This window comes from Geotrypetes seraphini, chromosome 3 (assembly GCF_902459505.1).
Source record: "Geotrypetes seraphini chromosome 3, aGeoSer1.1, whole genome shotgun sequence".
In the NCBI taxonomy this organism is placed as follows: domain Eukaryota; kingdom Metazoa; phylum Chordata; class Amphibia; order Gymnophiona; family Dermophiidae; genus Geotrypetes; species Geotrypetes seraphini.
In genome coordinates this window covers 166896924-166916962 of record NC_047086.1, presented here as the reverse complement: position 1 = coordinate 166916962, position 20039 = coordinate 166896924, and the positions used below count along the sequence as shown (strand labels likewise).

General features: G+C 42.4%; 1 protein-coding gene across 1 annotated transcript in view; it reads left to right on the top strand.

Moving 5' to 3' along the window:
• SYNE1 (spectrin repeat containing nuclear envelope protein 1) overlaps positions 1–20039 on the top strand; it is a 994076-nt gene that overhangs the window by 664780 nt on the left and 309257 nt on the right. The window contains exons 91-95 of the mRNA XM_033936910.1: positions 1773–1904; positions 5242–5403; positions 14133–14327; positions 15789–15962; positions 17698–17889. Coding sequence (XP_033792801.1) covers positions 1773–1904; positions 5242–5403; positions 14133–14327; positions 15789–15962; positions 17698–17889 — 855 coding nt within the window. The remainder of the gene's footprint in view (positions 1–1772; positions 1905–5241; positions 5404–14132; positions 14328–15788; positions 15963–17697; positions 17890–20039) is intronic.

Genomic DNA, 20039 nt, shown 5'->3' with positions numbered 1-20039 from the left:
AAAATAAATACACATGATAATAAAATGGAAAGGAAAACATTCTTATTGAGAACAATCTTTATAACCAATTAGATATTTCAGGTTTCAGGTTTATTTAAAAATTTGATATACCGCCTTATCAAAATTCAAAGCGGTTTTACATAATATATAAAAACAAAGAGTAGAAAGGCATACATTAAAAACAAATTATAATTATTAAAACAGGCAGTCAAACACATAGACAAACATTAACGTACCGAAACAAAATGAAAAAGGGTAGAAATACATTTGTGTAATGAAAAAGAGAGGGAGAAGGATCAAAACAAAAGGGAGGGAACAAAAAATAAATAATCTAGCACTTTGTAGAAAAGATGAAAATGAATAAGAAAAGCAAGGAGCGAAGTTCCATTACAGTCCTTAAAAGGACTATTATACTCCAAATGCGTCTTTAAAAAGAAAGGCCTTCAAGCTACTTTTAAACTTATCAAGTGATGAACTTTCTCTTACTTATATAATTTGGTGCTGAGTTCCAGATTTCAATAGTATTAGACTCAATAACAAATATGATTTCAAGGTATGGAACGGACGCTATGAGCAGCCCATTAAACAATGGAAGGCCAGGACCCCGCTAATCCTTCCAACCCTTCCCTATTACTGCGGTCAGGGAAGAATTCACCTTTTGGCAGGTCCTAGGCAAACAAGCATGTTGAATGCTTCCATCGCAGTAGGAACACAGCTCCCACAAAACAGTGTCCTTTCTGGCTCTCACAAACCTGGCAGAGGAGAAAGCAGCGTGTAAGAACAGCTGCTGAATGACAATTCCTATCAACTGGAAAACAGTGCTCAGGGGTGGGGGTTGAGTAGGATGCCTTAGGTTTAGTTATGTTCTCGCTGCTGACTATTCTTTTGGCCAGCAGCTGATTTACAAAGGGGGGGGGGGAAAATCTGCCTGGGGGAGGATGTTCATTGATTTAGCACATCAGAGTGTTCTACTAAACATTTGGGCCCTAGGCACATGCCTAGCTTCCCTGTGCCTGAAACTTGCTTTACACGTAGTTGAGAATCCATAGCATTCTTAAATCGATTGCTGATATTTTTTTCGCAGTAATGCCACACTGCTGTAAATAAATCATCTGAAATGTGGTAGAACAGTTTTGTGGCAACTCTATGAAAGGAGAGAGCACCAGTACTCCTTGATATTGTAACATCGCTTTGTCTCTTTCGCTCTCTGGCAGAGCTGGTGTTAGACCTTCAGGGGCCCATGGCAGACATTAGGAAGGAAGCCCCTGTGGCGTGGGGGTTTCCACGGCAATTGTCCTGATAGCACCCCCTCTAACACCAGCACTGTTCTGTGGTAAGCCCAGCAAGAGATTAGAACACAGCCAATGTGGGAACAGTTTCTGGTATATGTCAGACTTTTAAAGTTTTTTGAATCTGATGGCAGTATTACATTATATCGTAGCTCTGTACAGCTACAAGTTGACACTTAAGTTGGGATCTGGCATAGATTGCTGAAGTGCTGCTTTAGATTCAATACTTAAGTAAAAGAATACTTATATGCCAGCCTCCACTTCAATCCTTTAAGCACCCCAATTTCATTTTATTATTTCTTAGCTGGGGGTCGGGAGGGGGGGAGGTGATACACCACAGTGAGTGCCAATGATTTTTGGTCAGTAAACCTTACAATACTAGATGGATAGACCTCTGTTGCTGTACATTTTCTTTTCCAAGAGCTGCATTGTGCTTCGTACTCGTAGGACATTGCTCATTACCATGCCTTATCTGTTGAAAAGTTGCAGAATGAAGCTGCCAAGATTCAGCTCGGCACTCTCTCTGCCCGGGAACTTGGCGAGCCAGGTTTAGAGTCAGCTGCTAATGCCAAACTGGACGACTTACAACGGTCCTGGGAAACCCTGAAGGATGTGGTGAGTAGGGACAGGAGAACTTCAAAACATTTTTTTAGCTTAAAGAAATGGCAAAGCTGGAACTTGCATGCATGTGCAAGTCATTTTGACTTTCTGCAAATGTAATGGACACATAAATATGCAAATTAATTTCAACCAATCTACAAAGAAAAAAAAAATGTTTGAGAGCCACAAACTGGTCTGAGTTTCAGGATATCCCTATGCCTAGGGTAGATTTGCACTCAGTTGGAACAGCATGCACACAAATTTACCTCATAAATATTCATGGAGTCAGACTACCGTGATATGTTAGTTAACAGATTTTTTTTAGAACGTTCTGTTTAGTAAATTAGTCACACAATTTGTGACCTACACAGCAGTATCACAAAAATTCAAATCAACTGTGGAGCATAAGATTTAGGGTCCACAGGTCATAAGGTTTGAGTCAGTACATCTAAGAACATAAGAACATAAGCAGTGCCTCCGCCGGGTCAGACCATAGGTCCATCCTGCCCAGCAGTCCGCTCCCGCGGCGGCCCAACAGGTCACGACCTGTCTGAATCACCAGAAGGGGCTCCCTTGCCACCTTGGTTTCTCATTGAAGTCCTATCTTCCCATCGAAGTCCTAACCCTCCGGTCTTGCACATGCACGACCTGATTGGGTTTCTATACTTATTACCTGGTTAGCTTTCTATACTTGTGTTACATCCCAGCACCTTTCTCAGTATCCCACGATCCCTTTATCCCTCAGAAATCCGTCCAATCCCTGTTTGAATCCCTGTACCGTACTCTGCCTGATCACTTCCTCTGGTAGCGCATTCCAAGTGTCCACGACCCTTTGTGTGAAAAAAAACTTCCTTGCATTTGTTTTGAACCTATCTCCCTTCAGTTTCTCCGAATGCCCCCTCGTACCTGTTGTCCCCTTCAGCCTGAAGAATCTGTCCCTATCCACGCTCTCTATGCCCCTCATGATCTTGAAGGTCTCTATCATATCTCCCCTGAGCCTCCTTTTTTCCAGAGAGAAGAGCCCCAGCCTATCCAACCTCTCGGCGTATGGGCAGTGTTCCAGCCCTCTTACCAGTTTCGTTGCTCTCCTTTGGACTCTCTCAAGTACTGCCATGTCCTTCTTGAGGTACGGCGACCAATATTGAACGCAGTATTCCAGATGTGGACGCACCATCGCTCGATACAATGGCATGATGACTTCCCGCGTCCTGGTTGTTATGCCCCTCTTTATGATGCCCAGCATCCTGTTGGCTTTTTTCGAGGCTGCTGCGCACTGTGCAGATGGCTTCAGTGATGCATCCACCAGCACACCCAAGTCTCTCTCAAGACTGCTGTCTCCCAACAATGCCCCCCCAATTTGTAGTTGAACAATGGGTTCTTTTTCCCTATATGCATGACCTTGCATTTTTCCACGTTAAAGCGCATTTGCCATTTGTTTGCCCAGTCTTCCAGTTTGTCCAGGTCCCTTTGTAGGTCCTCACACTCCTCCCTGGACCTAACTCTGCCGCACAGTTTGGTATCGTCTGCAAATTTTATAACCTCGCACTTTGCCTCCTTTTCCAGGTCATTGATAAATATGTTAAAGAGTAACGGCCCCAGCACCGATCCCTGTGGCACACCGCTCGTGACTCCCCGCCAGTCAGAATATTGTCCCTTTACTCCGACCCTCTGCAGTCTACCCGACAACCAGTGCTCGATCCATCTGTGCACATCCCCTCCCACCCCGTGGTTCCACAGCTTCCTAAGCAGCCTTTCATGTGGCACCTTGTCGAAAGCCTTTTGAAAATCGAGGTAAATGATGTCTATAGGTTCCCCATTGTCCACCCGACTGCTTATTCCCTCGAAGAAGTACAGAAGGTTCGTTAAGCATGACCTTCCCTTACAGAATCCATGCTGGCTTGTTCTCAGTAGGCCATTTCTCTCGATGTGCTCGCAAATACTGTCCTTGATCATAGCTTCCACCATCTTCCCTATAATTGAAGTCAGGCTCACTGGCCTGTAGTTCCCGGGGTCACCACTCGATCCCTTCTTGAAGATAGGTGTGACATTCGCCAATTTCCAGTCCTCTAGTACCTCTCCAGTTTTCAAGGATAGGTTGCAAACATGCTGGATTGTGCCCGCTATTTCTTGTCTTAGTTCCTTTAGAACCCTTGGGTGGATCCCGTCTGGGCCCGACGATTTGCCGCATTTTAACCTGTCTATCTGTTTGAGGACATCTCCTGCTCCTTTTTCCTGTGATTTTAAGGAGCCATCTTACACACTCCTCTCTAGCCACATATATGTTACCTAACCCCAGTTCTATAGTTCATTCCTTTGTAATTGTCTCTTTGCTGTCTCTTTCAAACAGCGACATGATTACTCTCTCTCTTTCTGTCTCTTTCAGATGAATCTGTTTGTTTATTGCAACTTACCTATTTCTGGCATACCCCACCCTGAATAGTTCTCACTCTCAATTACCTCACATTTTCTCATGAAATAGATCAGTCCAGTAGTTATATTCAGCCAGGAAATTGCTACTTCCCACCCCCTCTTCCCAGATTCCTAGAGAGATGCCAAGTCCTACACCAACGTGTCTACGGAAGACCATGGTGTGTTCTCATGACAAAAAGTAGCAGGCAACAAGTTCACAGTATTCCAGCCCACCAACCAAACTCAGACACTTGTCCTTCCCTGCATGGCTTTATGTGGTCTCCAAGTGGAGGCATGGGTTCACGTTCCACTTGTGCTCAGTGTTGTAACATTGTAATATGTAAGATCTAGTAGTAGTAATAATACTGTAATAATATCCTCCATGTTGGTCAGTGTATATGGGTACAGTGTTTTTTAGAGTAGGTGTGGGCAACCTGTAGCCTTTGAATTTAATGGCCCGTGAGATCATAGGAAGTATACACAGAAAGCATCAATAACTAAATATTTTCAGAATACAGTCTAGCAGGTATTTTTTCCATCATTATATGGGGGAGAGTGTGGTGCAGTGGTTAAAGCTACAGCCTCAGCACCCTGAGGTTGTGGGTCCAAACCCATGCTGGCCCTGGCCTTGTGACCCTGGGCAAGTCACTTAATCTCCCCATTCCCCCAGGTACATTAGATTGCGAGCCTGCTGGGAAAAATGCTTGAGTGCCTGAATAAATTAATGTAAACCATCCTGAACTCCCCTGGGAGAACAGTATAGAAAATTAAATATATAAAGTGTTAAAATTTTACTTATTTATCATAGGTGTACAAAGCGCTGTGCATTTCTGGTTCCAATTTTATGTAACGTTGCGGCCCTCCGTGTATAACATTAGTTCTCCCCTATTCTAGAGTATGAAACAACAGCTTATAGGTTCTCTACTCATTATTTTATTCTCAGATAAGCGAGAAACAGCGTACTCTATATGAGGCTCTTGAACGCCAGCAGAAATACCAAGACTCCCTCCAGTCCATATCTACAAAAATGGAGGCCATTGAAATGAAACTGAATGAGAGTCTAGAACCCGGCGAGAGCACAGAAGACCAACAGACCAAACACCAGGTGAAAAATGGACCTATAGCTGTCTTTTCGGTGTAGTGCAATTAGATATATGTGGACTAGCTTCGAGATCTCCACACATACTCTGGACTTGGATTACTTAAACTTCAGAGTCTGGTAAAGACATTATAAACATCTGGCTGGGAGACAGATTTTGTCCAGGAAAAATGATCAGATTTCCAGCTCACTTCATAATTTCCAAACTCAGCTGCAAGTCAAGAGAGAAAAAGAAAGCCAGAGTAGCTTTGGCCCTCTTTAACAAAGGCGTGCTAAGCGTTTTAGTGCACGCTAAATCAACGTGTGCACTAACCGCTAACGCGTCCATAGGATAACATGCACGCATTAGCGTTTAGCTCACGCTATAAAAGCTTAGTACACCTTTGTAAAAGAGGGGGTTTGTATAATCAGAAAGTGCTTCCTTGACATTTTAAAATCACAGGCTACACATGCACATATTCTTCTGCACTGGAAAGGTGACAAGAGAAATTCTTAGTTGCCCAGTGGCGGGAGGGAGATGGACAGAAATCCAGGACTGGCCCAGTCTCATCCTGCTGTATTATGGGATGTGCAGCACTGATTTCAATGGGTAGAATCAGGGACTAGAAATCCCACACTGCTTTAGGATATAAGTTTAAAACCAAGAGTGGCCAACAAGTCTGCCTCCTGGAGCTGGGCAGCTTGGCAGCTGTGGATGGATAGTAGGTGCCTCATGTCTCCCTCTGTTTTGAACTGAAAAAAATATGGCAATTGCATCATGGCCCCTCCTCTTCCATGCAGAATACACCTGCAAACCTGACCTTAGGCTATATAGAGAAGAAGGCAGGTGTATAATAGGAACCAGAAGAGTGCAAACAAATATCTGGGAGATAGCCAAACACTGAATGCTAGCAAGAAGGAGAGAAAGATAGAAGCAGTAGTTATGACACTGATTGGCAGAGACAGAAATACAATTTGTATTAGGGGCTATGGCTTACTGGTTGAGCTGCTGCATTTGCACCCAGAGGTTCTGAGATCATATCCTGGTGCTGCTCCCTGTGACCTGGGCAAGTCACATGATCCTCCAGTGCCCAACTGCTTTGAAATGCCAAAGCAGCAAAAAAGGTGGTATACAAGTCTCTATTCCCCTTCCCTTAATGCTATCCTTAACACCCACTGAGAATTTATGAATATTATTTTGTTTGGATTTGGTCACACCTTTTTCAATAGTAGCTCAAGGTAATGTAGGTATTTCCCTGACCCTGGAGGGCTCACATCTAATTTTTGTACCTGAGGTACAATTTTTGTACGGAGGTACAATAGACACTTAAATTAATCCTGCCCAGGCTCCAACTGCCTTTGTATCCTATACTGGTAATCTCTCAATTGAACAATCAAGGACTGTAAAGTAACGTTTGCACCTCACCAAACAGCCTGAGGTGAATTACAATTTAAAGCTTGCACATGATAATGTAAAATCCATGAAATAAACATTTTCTCTATTTTTTTTTTTTTACAAAATATATCCTCCAGTAAGTGTAAAGAATAAGTTCCCTCTAGTTTAAATCTGTCTTCAAACTGGATTCCCACCTGCCTCTGGGAATGGAGTCAGTTTGCCCCCTTCCCCTTTCTCCTGACTGCTCTTAGAGCTACTCCAAACCTACAAAACTAAATCAGAAAAGCATGCTGAAATTACCAATCAATCACAAATGGGGCCAAAAAAACAGTTATGGGTTTGTTTGTTTTTTTTAAGGTATTACACTGAAGTGTAAAATTTGTAGCGAGGAAAAAGGACCATGAACCAGACAGTAAATACTAGCCAAGTGTCCAGAATGGCTGCACTGAGTGTGTCTATAGAATCCTATTTAGAAAAAGAGAGAAATCCAAACCTAAATCTGCTCACCTGCCGAATTCTGGATTGGGTCCCTCTGATTTAGTGCTGTACAACCAATCCTGATCCAGGTCTCTAGCTTCCTAACCAATAGCAAGGCATAATCTCCAGTCACTCACAGATAATTTTAATATTACCACTTCCTGGGGACAGGCAGGAAATGCCTGCACTGTAAGTCAAAGGAGGAGGCACAACTTCCTGACTGACCCAAAAAAGAGTCTTTTAATTATAAAACATGTAGTGCACTGTAGAGGTTGATGATATTTTGGTAATGGATTTGCAAGGGGGAAACAGATTAAACATGGAAGTACTGCTTTGAAGAAAACATTTTGTCATGCATGCTTTTTTGGGTTTATATAATTCAAGGTTTGCTACATAAATCCACATGGGTCTTTTGCAAAGCTAAAACTGTGGAATGTGCTTCATTTCACCTAGGGTAACTTTTGTAAGCACAGTGCTAAGCATAGACAAGTTGGGAAGTACACTCAGTGGTATATTTTCTTCTTTTCCTTTCACAGGCTTTAGTGACTATGCCAGGGACTTGGCTCACTAGGATGTGTACATACATATCTGTGATAAGCATGTGTTTCTGGGATGACTGTGTAACCACAATGGGTGGGAGAGGGACAGATATATAGATAGGTGTATGAACACAGTCAGTGTATGTAGGAAGTTTGTGACTGTAGGGGTTCGCGGGGGAGGGGGTGTTCCTGTGTTTATTTGAGTGCAGAGGTATGTGTATATGTGCATAGAGAGGTGTAAGGGCACCATTTTCCTCTTTTCCTTATTTCATGTTCTCTCCCCTTTCCCTCCTTCTCCCCCCCCCCCCCCATCTAAACCTGCTCGATCACAATCTTTGCTGGCAGCCTCTGTTTTTCAGTTTCAAGTCTATTTAAAATTTCTTATACCGCCCAATCAAGCCTTCTAGGCGGTGTACAAAAACATCAAAACAATGCGTCAAATAAAAGGTGGCAGGATCTGAGCTTCTCACTATTGGCTCCTGGATATTTTTATTTACTCTACTTGAATGGTGGAGTAGTACCAGCTCTGGTATATGTTTAGTTTTGTATAGGAAACCTGGTATATTGTACCTTAACCGTTGATTCAGCATAGTAACATAGTAACATAGTAGATGACGGCAGATAAAGACCCGAATGGTCCATCCAGTCTGCCCAACCTGATTCAATTTAAATTTTTTTTTTTTTTTTTTCCTTCTTAGCTATTTCTGGGCGAGAATCCAAAGCTCTACCCGGTACTGTGCCTGAGTTCCAACTGCCAAAATCTCCGTCAAGACCCACTCCAGCCCATCTACACCCTCCCAGCCATTGAAGCCCTCCCCAGCCCATCCTCCACCAAACGGCCATACACAGACACAGACCGTGCAAGTCTGCCCAGTTACTGGCCTAGTTCAATATTTAATATTATTTTCTGATTCTAAATCCTCTGTGTTCATCCCACGCTTCTTTGAACTCAGTCACAGTTTTACTCTCCACCACCTCTCTCGGGAGCGCATTCCAGGCATCCACCACCCTCTCCGTAAAGTAGAATTTCCTAACATTGCCCCTGAATCTACCACCCCTCAACCTCAAATTATGTCCTCTGGTTTTACCATTTTCCTTTCTCTGGAAAAGATTTTGTTCTACGTTAATACCCTTTAAGTATTTGAACGTCTGAATCATATCTCCCCTGTCTCTCCTTTCCTCTAGGGTATACATATTCAGGTCTTCCAGTCTCTCCTCATACGTCTTCTGGCGCAAGCCTCCTATCATTTTCGTCGCCCTCCTCTGGACCGCCTCAAGTCTTCTTACGTCTTTCGCCAGATACGGTCTCCAAAACTGAACACAATACTCCAAGTGGGGCCTCACCAATGACCTGTACAGGGGCATCAACACCTTCTTCCTTCTACTGACTACGCCTCTCTTTATACAGCCCAGAATCCTTCTGGCAGCAGCCTCTGCCTTATCACACTGTTTTTTCGCCTTTAGATCTTCGGACACTATCACCCCAAGGTCCCTCTCTCCGTCCGTGCATATCAGCTTGTCTCCTCCCAGCATATACGGTTCCTTCCTATTATTAATCCCCAAATGCATTACTCTGCATTTCTTTGCATTGAATTTTAGTTGCCAGGCATTAGACCATTCCTCTAACTTTTGCAGATCCTTTTTCATATTTTCCACTCCCTCTTCGGTGTCTACTCTGTTACAAATCTTGGTATCATCTGCAAAAAGGCACACTTTTCCTTCTAGCCCTTCAGCAATGTCACTTACATACATATTGAACAGGATTGGCCCCAGCACCGAACCCTGAGGGACTCCACTAGTCACCTTTCCTTCCTTCGAGCGACTTCCATTAACCACCACCCTCTGGCGTCTGTCCGATAGCCAGTTTCTGACCCAGTTCACCACTTTGGGTCCTAACTTCAGCCCTTCAAGTTTGTTCAACAGCCTCCTATGAGGAACTGTATCAAAGGCTTTGCTGAAATCCAAGTAAATTACATCTAGCATATGTCCTTGATCCAGCTCTCTGGTCACCCAATCAAAAAATTCAATCAGGTTCGTTTGGCACGATTTACCTTTTGTAAAGCCATGTTGCCTCGGATCCTGTAACCCATTAGATTCAAGGAAATACACTATCCTTTCTTTCAGCAACACTTCCATTATTTTTCCAACAACTGAAGTGAGGCTCACCGGCCTGTAGTTTCCTGCTTCATCCCTGTGACCACTTTTATGAATAGGGACCACATCCGCTCTCCTCCAATCCCCAGGAATCACTCCCGTCTCCAGAGATTTGTTGAACAAGTCTTTAATAGGACTCGCCAGAACCTCTCTGAGTTCCCTTAGTATCCTGGGATGGATCCCGTCTGGTCCCATCGCTTTGTCCACCTTCAGTTTTTCAAGTTGCTCATAAACACCCTCCTCCGTGAACGGCGCAGAATCTACTCCATTTTCTCGTGTAACTTTGCCGGACAATCTCGGTCCTTCTCCAGGATTTTCTTCTGTGAACACAGAACAGAAGTATTTGTTTAGCACATTTGCTTTCTCCTCATCACTCTCCACATATTTGTTCCCAGCATCTTTTAGCCTAGCAATTCCATTTTTTATCTTCCTCCTTTCACTAATATATCTGAAAAAATTTTTATCTCCCTTTTTTACATTTTTAGCCATTTGTTCTTCCGCCTGTGCCTTCGCTAAACGTATCTCTCTCTTGGCTTCTTTCAGTTTCACCCTGTAGTCCTTTCTGCTCTCCTCTTCTTGGGTTTTTTTATATTTCATGAACGCCAACTCTTTCGCCTTTATTTTCTTAGCCACTAGGTTGGAGAACCATATCGGCTTCCTTTTTCTCTTGTTTTTATTGATTTTCTTCACATAAAGGTCCGTAGCCATTTTTATCGCTCCTTTCAGCTTAGACCACTGTCTTTCCACTTCTCTTATGTCCTCCCATCCTAACAGCTCTTTCTTCAGGTACTTTCCCATTGCATTAAAGTCCGTACGTTTGAAATCTAGGACTTTAAGTATCGTGCGGCCGCTCTCCACTTTAGCCGTTATATCAAACCAAACCGTTTGATGATCGCTACTACCCAGGTGAGCACCCACTCGAACATTAGATATACTCTCTCCATTTGTGAGGACCAGATCCAATATCGCTTTTTCCCTTGTGGGTTCCGTCACCATTTGTCTGAGCAGAGCCTCTTGAAAGGCATCCACAATCTCCCTACTTCTTTCCGATTCCGCAGTCGGAACATTCCAGTCCGCATCCGGCAGGTTGAAATCTCCCAACAGCAGAACCTCCTCTTTCCTTCCAAACTTTTGGATATCCACAATCAGATCCTTATCAATTTGCTGCGATTGAGTCGGAGGTCTGTAGACTACACCCACGTAGATAGAAGTTCCATCTTCTCTTTTCAGAGCAATCCATATCGCTTCTTCCTCTCCCCAGGTCCCTTGCATTTCGGTCGCTTGGATATTGATCTTTACATAGAGAGCTACTCCTCCACCTTTATGACCATCTCTGTCCTTCCTAAAAAGATTATATCCCGGTATGTTTGCATCCCATCCATGTGATTCACTGAACCATGTCTCTGTGATAGCAACAATATCTAGATCTGCCTCTAATATTAGGGCTTGCAGATCATGAACTTTGTTGCTTAGACTGCGAGCATTTGTGGTCATCGCTTTCCAGCTATTTTTCAGCGATAATCTCCTTTTTCGTATGGATTTTTGTGTCGTTTCACTTTCCGCTGCAATACTAAGAAATGAGTTGCTGATATTGCTTTTGTTGCAGCCTTTACTACTATCACATCTTTTCTTTTGCCGGGGGTGGTCTCTACATACACCACCCCCACCTTCTAGTTTAAATGCCTAGAAAAATATTGTCTAAATTTCTCTGCAAGGTTTCTTTTTCCTGCTGTAGTAATATGTAGCCCATCAGTGCAATATAGCTTCTTGTCCTTCCATGTATTTCCCCATCCTCCTATGTACCTGAAGCCTTCTTGATGACACCAGGCTCTGAGCCATCTATTAAAGTCCTCTGTGTTTTTCATTCTTTGCTCTCCTTTTCCATATGCAGGCAGTATTTCAGAAAAAGCTAAAGTCTTTACAAAAGGTTTCACGCCCTCACCAAGCTCCCGAAAAGCTTTCTGTGCTGCAAGTGTGGAGTTGTTGGCCAGGTCATTTGTTCCCAGATGGATAACAACATCAGTGTTAAAATCCTTAGTTTCTTCCTTAATTATAGTCAGTATTTGCCTGGAACTCCTGGTAGCTGAGGATCCTGGAAGACATTTCACTATTTTGGACTCCTCGCCCTGTGTTCCAAGGTTAATGCCTCTGATGATGGAATCTCCCAACAGTAATAGTTTTCTGTTTTTGGCTTTTTTATTTGTACTTAGGGTGCTCTTGTTCTCTTGAGTTTCTTTCATTGGTTCCAGTCCCACCTCCCTTCTGTTTTCCTGAGTATCGCAGTGCACTAGTGGAGCGAAGGAATTCTGTAGAGGTAATATTAGTGAAGGTGGATGTTTCTGTGTTACATGTCGCAGTCTTCCTGAGCCTACTGTGACCCATTTATTCCTGGGCTGTTTTATTCTTTGAGGTAGAGGTGGTAAGTTGGTATGATTTTGTGGAGTGATGGAAGCTGCTTTAATTGTATTCAATTCCTGTTTAAGTTTACAGAGCTCCTCCTTAATACTGGCAAGTTGAAGACAGATGGGGCAAGCCTTAAGCCTCCAAATAGTATGTCTTGGAATTAAAGCACCACAGTGATTGCATAGAATAAAGGTCATCTTGATTGGTTGTGAAGTCCTGATTATATGGGTCTCTATATATGAATAGTGGTCCCTGGGGTTGGTGGGACTATAAGTAAGACTACTAGTAAGGCAGAAATATAGGCTCTATACCACCTAAAACACAGTATTTTAAACAAAACTGCAGGAAGAAGAAATAAGATTTAACAGAGGAAAGAGAAGGATTTTTTTGTGCTTTTTTTATATTTTTTTTTAGTAAGAAACAGGGAGGAGAAGAGAAATTAAGCAGATATAATGCTGAAAACCAGTGAAAAGCTGAAATATGAAATGCTGAAATATGAAAATCTGAGTAACTTAGCTTTTAGAAGTTCACAGGGCAGCCTTGTTTCAGCAATGTCCCAAAGATAATGCAATTAACCTTAGAAGTAAAACAGAGCCCCTCCCTTCTCCACCTAATCAGACACAATGTTTAAAAACTAGTGAGTCAGAAATATAGGCTCTATACCACCTAAAACACAGTATTCTAAACAAAAATGCAGGTTCTATCAGTGCTACCCTAAAACACAGGATTTATAACAGGATTTTCCCTACTTTAGTCACCTTGAGCCACAGGCACCAGAAATATAGGCTCTATACCACCTAAAACACAGTTTTTTAAACAAAACTGCAGGTTCTATCAGTGCTACCCTAAAACACAGGATTTATAACAGGATTTTCCCTACTTTAGTCACCTTGAGCCACAGGCACCAGAAATATAGGCTCTATACCACCTAAAACACAGTTTTTTAAACAAAACTGCAGGTTCTATCAGTGCTACCCTAAAACACAGGATTTATAACAGGATTTTCCCTACTTTAGTCACCCTGAGCCACAGGCACCAGAAATATAGGCTCTATACCACCTAAAACACAGTATTTTAAACAAAACTGCAGGAAGAGGAAATAAGATTTAACAGAGGAAAGAGAAGGATTTTTTTGTGCTTTTTTTTATATTTTTTTTTTTTAGTAAGAAACAGGGAGGAGAAGAGAAATTAAGCAGATATAATGCTGAAAACCAGTGAAAAGCTGAAATATGAAATGCTGAAATATGAAAATCTGAGTAACTTAGCTTTTAGAAGTTCACAGGGCAGCCTTGTTTCAGCAATGTCCCAAAGATGCAGAAAAAGAACAACCCGTGTAGTGTTTCTAAGTGTTAGGATTTAGTTTTTTGAGTTACAGCATGAGGGGCTCTCCTTGCAGTATGGTTTATAGTCTAATGGGCTGGATGTCTGAGGTCATGGCATGACCCAGCCCTAGGTGTTGCCATTTCAGATCCCAGCTCATGTGGCCTATGTGAAATGGGATGGGCTCCCTAGCAGAAGCTTTCATATCAGCAGTGGCCTCTTTTCTTGTTTTTCTTACATGGACCGGTTGTGGAAAGAGATAAAGTAGTCTCTATCTGCACCCCAGCTTAGAGGCTTTAAATCACTTTTCCAAACAGCTTTATTTGTGTTGTCTGCCTTAACTGTGCCATAAGCACCATAGAGCACAGTACAGCACTATAGAAATGACCTTAAGTATTAGTACCATGAGTATATCTTATTGTATGTAGCTCAGTGAGCTGATGCTGGGTTTGTTTCTATCTTCACAGGCTTTAATGGATGAGGTTGTGATGTTACAAGGACAGATCAGCGAGCTTCAGGCCTCATTTGCGGAGGAGCTATTGTCTGAATCACTGGACTCGGATACAGCTGATCAGCTGGCTTTGCAGTCTACGCTCACTGTCCTGGCAGAGAGAATGGCCACCATCCGCATGAAAGCTTCTGGAAAACGTCAGCTCTTGGAGGTAAGAACAATGACAAAGACTGCCACGCTTGCTTTTTTGTCCATGCTGATTAGTGATTTTCAAGAGGCATTTCAACCTGCCCAATTCTTAAAGTCAGCTAGGGAGACGTGCTTCCCAAGCATGGAGAATTCAGAATGAAAATGAAGAAATTAATGGTAGCTTTTTTTTATTTTTTTTTTTTAGTTCATAAATTTTTTTATTAAATTTCGGTAACATAACATTAAAATACATATGGCATCATACCAAGAATATACAATAGATTGAATTATAGCTGGCATATTTATTTTTTTCTATTGAAAATGTTTACAACTCCCAAGTTTTCAAGTAACTATAAGTTTAGATTTAGGTCTCCTTTTACGAAGCCACGTTAGCGGTTTAACGCATGTAATAGTGCGCGCCAATTTGCCAGCCGCGCTAGCCGCTACCGCCTCCTCTTGAGCAAGCGGTAGTTTTTCAGCTAGCACGGGGGTTAGCGTGCGCTAAAAAGGTGCGTGCGATAAAGCCGCAAATGCAACTTTGTAAAAGGAGCCCTTAAAGTCACCTGCAGGAAGAAACCAGAGTAAAAGTAGTAAGTCAATTAATTAGGTGGGGAATTACTTTTGCAGTACTCTATGGGCTCCTTTTACTAAGCTGAGACAGCGGTTTTAGTGCGCGCTAGACGCTAAAGCCACCATTGAGCTGGCGCTAGTTCTAGCCGCGTAGTGCGGGGTTAGCACACGCTAATATTCTGCGCTACATCAGTGGGGTTGTGGTAGACAGCAGTGCTGGTCATCCGAGGCGGATGGAGGATAGCAGTGCCAGACATTGGAGGGTGGGGTGGAAAATAGCTGTGTTGGTCATCAGGTGGGGAGGGGAAGGGAAAAAAACCCACCATCATCAAAAAGGAGGCTTGAATAAAACCGAGGCCCCCATTTTTGGGCCATTTTTTTTGGCCCCAGAATCTCAGTTTATATTCGAGTATATACGGTAATTTATCCAGCAAATGAATGTGCTCAAAATTTTGAAAACTTGTCAATATTTTTGTAGGAAGGGGCACTATTTTGATTTTAGATAGAAGGGAAGTATCTTTTTTTTATTCCCAGTGAGAGAGTAAAGATGGTTTGACCTACTGCAAACATGTTTTTTCCAGATTTACTCTGATAGTAGTAATGAAAGCTCAGATGTACCACACATGCAGTGTATTCTGCATTCCAGGCTTTGTGGAGCATTGGAAGTGCTTATGTTTTGAAACAATGTTTTTCATCATCTTCAAAGCCTGATACAAAAATAATGTAACTAGACAGAGCTGAGCACTTCATTTTGTTTACTAGCTCTGTGACCATAGTACACTATACATGTATACATTTTTAAAATTTGAATTAAAGTAACTTTTTTAGAACTGGAATTGGTAAAAGAAAATAAGACTTATGCCGGCATCAGCAATCTCTAAGAAAACCCAAAATAATACTTTTGTGCAATTAGGAGAAGCTTGGGGAGCTGTTGGAAGAGCAGCGGCAGGAAGAGGCTCTTCAAAGGTATCACGTGGAGGCTGATGAGCTGAACCGCTGGCTGCTGAGCACCAGGGCCGCACTGGACAGCGTATTACGCACCTTTGAAGAACCTCTGGACATGGAAGCGCAGCTGATGGACTGCCAGGTAAATGAGAGAGTGCAAACATTAAACCAGCTCCAGGAACCAAAACGTATATTTGCTGTATTTATTTATGACTTAAATTTGTCACCGGTTTAGCTGTAGTGGTTCTGGGCGATGCATATGCTGCATATAATTTAAAATCAGGAACATTATCAGAAATAAAAATGCACACAGCATGTTAGGAAATAAATCATAATGAAATAATAAAAATACTGAAGTTAATAGATTAGCATACAATTAAAAATGGATGTAAGAATACTCAGCAACATTCATACAAAACATATCGTAAAGATCTTTGTATAAAGTTATATTGTATTCATAATTGGGGCGCATAAGAAAACCTCTAGCAAAGGCTGATGTAAAGAAATGGGCCTTAGCCCTCTTTATTTAAACCTATATAATTCTCTATAGTTCATAACTCCCCTAGCATTTTATTGTATCGCACAGTGTAGATCTTAAACATGAGAAAGCCTTGCCTCTTCTCAGAAGGGACAGCAGAGTTGCTTACCTGTAAACAGGAGCCCCACCCCCACTCCTTCCCCCTCTCCTGTCCCCCCCCCCCCACCCCCATACATCCCTCATCTCTTCTTCACTGAGTCCAGGCCACTACTGGATGGCCTCCAAGCACGCATGCGTGTGACATCGCATCACATCCACGCATGCTCGGTGGCTCTCCGGATGCGGCCTCGAGATTGGGGCCTTCCAAAACCTATACAAACTGCCGGTTTTGGGAAATCTATACAGACACCCGGACAGTCCTCTAAAAAGAGGACATGACGGGTTTTCCCAGACATCTGGTAACCTACACCAATACCCAACACGGACAACTTTTAAACACTAAACTGGCAGTTCGGGGAAATTGATGCACCCCTTAACTCCTCACTTCAGTGCATACTATTTACCCAGAGCTACATGTATGCTACTTTTTTTGTGGTTACACATTCCAAGTGGTGTACATCTATTACTGGTACTTATTTTGAACCTGGGACAATGGAGGATTAAGTGACTTGCTCAAGGTCACAAGGAGCAGTGCTGGGATTCAATCCAAGAAACTGAGGCAGCAGCTCTACCACTAGGCCGCTCCTCACCTTAATGGGCAGGTTGGAAAGAAATGAAAGGGAAAATATTGGGTGGTGAGACAAGCCTCAGCATTGTGAATTTCTTAACTGGGAGACAAGAGGATACTAGGAAATGTTTGAATTTGCCTCTTGAACATAAGAATCGTCATACTGAAGCAGACCGGTTATCTATCTAGCCCAGGGGTGGGCAACTCCGGTCCTCGAGGGCTGGAATCCAGTCAGGTTTTCAGGATTCCCCCAATGAATATGTATGAGATCTATTTGCATGCACTGCTTTCAATGCATATTCATTGGAGAAATCCTGAAAACCTGACTGGATTCCGGCCCTCGAGGACCAGAGTTGCCCACCCCTGATCTAGTCTATTATCCTGCTTCCAGCAGTGTCCAATCCAGGTCACAAGATGTTCTGGTGCTTGCCGTGTTGTAACATTACACGCGCTGAGGACTTGTTTGTTTATCAATCCTAGGGATAACAGTGGCTTTCCCCATCCCTATCTCGATAACAGACTTTGGACTTTCCTTCACGAGCTTATGCAAACCTTTTTTAAACCCAGATAAGCTAACTGCTTTTACCACATCCTTCAGCAATGCATTCCAGAGCTTAACTCTTTACTAAGTGAAGAAATATTTCCTTCTGTTCCTTGCTATTGCCGACACAGAACATGCTGCAGAAGATTGAGAAGAAAGTTGCCATGCTGTCCGAGCTAGCGGTGCGCAATGAGAACCTGCTCTTGGAGGGGAAGACTCGCACTAGAGAAGAGGCTGAGCAGCTGGCGGTGAAGCTCAGGACTTTGAAGGGAAGCCTTCTGGAACTGCAGAGAGTTCTTCAGGACAAACAGATAAGCATTCAGGTAAGCAGCTGGTTCCAGGAAGTGGTTACTTTTTGCAGATGGGTATCGGTGAAGCACTGTGAAATGTGGTTGAGGTTTTGTGATTTGTGTGTTTATTTTCATATACGAGCGAAAGCCAGGTTTGTTTTTTTTTTTTTTACTGGACTACTGTGAATACATTTCTTAACTAGCTTTCAGGAGCAAACACTCCTACCCTCAGTCAAGCAATGTATTAAATTAGTGGGATCAAAATGTATTACTTTATATTCTTTTTATTTATTGGCCCTTTATTTCCAAATGTTCAAGTGGGCTAACAGGGAGATCACACTATCCCCCCCCCCCCACACACACACATACATACACTTTTGCAAACAGGGATATTTTTATGTGCACTGAAGAAGTGCTGTGATTTGACACCAAAATGGTATGAGGAAGGAGTAGCCTAGTCGTTCAAGACCAGCACTGCTCCCTGTGACCCTGGGCAAGTAACTTAATCCTCCATTGCCCAGATATGTTAGATCAACGGTTCTTAAACCTGTCCTGGGTGACCTCAAGCCAGCTGGGGTTTCAAGTTATCCCTAATGAATATGAATGAGCGAGATTTGCCTATAAAGAAGACACTAATTAAATCTGGGATTTATGAGTTGCACTATGCCTAAATAAGTTCAAGGCGACTTACAGTACAATTCAAAAAGTTACAGTTGGTATAGTGTTAGGTTGCTACAGGAGATACTTTACAAAACAGTTGGAGAGATGGTACAAAAAGAGGAGATAAACTAGTATTGTTTAATTAGTGGGTCTGCGAGATTGAAATAGGAGATAACTTATAGTCCAAGGTCCAGCGGATGACGGTGTGCACAGTGTCATAGAGGTTGCAAGGAGTTTGTAGGCTCAAGGGTCAGTTTTCTGTGGCGGATATGGTGTTGAAGAGATAAGTTTTTAGCTTCTTTTGGAACGTGAGGTAATTTAGTTCAGATCTGATGGTTGGGAGGTCGTTCCATATCTTTGTGCCGATACACGTAAACTTACTAAGATTTCTGGTCAAGAAGGGCCATGAGAAAGCGAATAAGTTTATGGGTGGCGTGGCGGAATTTCCTTGTAGGATGAGGAAAGTTATGCATGAGATTTTGAAGTTTCTTCGTGTACCAACTGGTAGTCAATGTAACTGTTTGAGATAGGAAGTGATTGGGTCTTTTTTTTTTTTTAGCTTGAAAATAAGTATGGTTGCTATGTTGTGGGTTAATATTGTGTTGTTGCCTGCATAGAGGGAGTTGCAGTAATCAAGCTGCGACAAAAATTAGCATTTGTATAAGTATGGCAAAATATCATTCGTGGAAGTAGGGTCTTATGAATCTCAGCTGTTTCATGGAGAAGAATGTTTTCTTCCAGAGATTCGTGGTTCAAGGGATAGTGTATAACACCCGGTACCTTGGAGGATTCTTCTATGACTATTGTATCTCCGAATGGCAGGGCAGTGCTATTCAGAGATGTTTGTTGGGAGTGGAAGTGGGGGCTGGAACTAGAGGATTTTGGTTTTGGTTGCACTCAATTTGAGTTTGTTGATTTTGGCCTATGATTGTGTATGTTATCATTTTTTTCAGATGCATCTAGTTGATTGTGTGTGATGGAAATGAGGAGGAAAATGATATCCACATATGATAATGGGCGATCATTGTTGAATAATGCAATGTTGCTGAGAGATCATGAATAGATTGAACAGTATTAGGGAGAGGGGAGAACCCTGGGGTACTCCATGGAAGGCTTACACCATAGTAGGCATACAGATTTCTATCATGCATATTCATTAGAGATATCTTGAAAACCTGACTGGCTGAGGGACCTCCAGGACAGGTTTAAGAACCACTGCGTTATACAAATTGTGAGCCCGCTTGGACAGAGAAGGAAAAATGCTTGACGACTAGAATGTAAAACCACTTAGACAACATCCATTGATAGGCAGTATATAAATAACATTAAAAAATGGTACAGTACTTATTTATTTATTTAGATTTTTATCCCATCCTTCCAGTAGCTCAGAACGGTTTATAAGTAAACATTCACAATGGAGTGTAATTGGACATACAAGATTATACAGTAGATTTAAATACTTGGACATACGAGACTGTGCAGGAGTTTAAATATAGGGAGTATACAGCAAATTAAGAACAGTA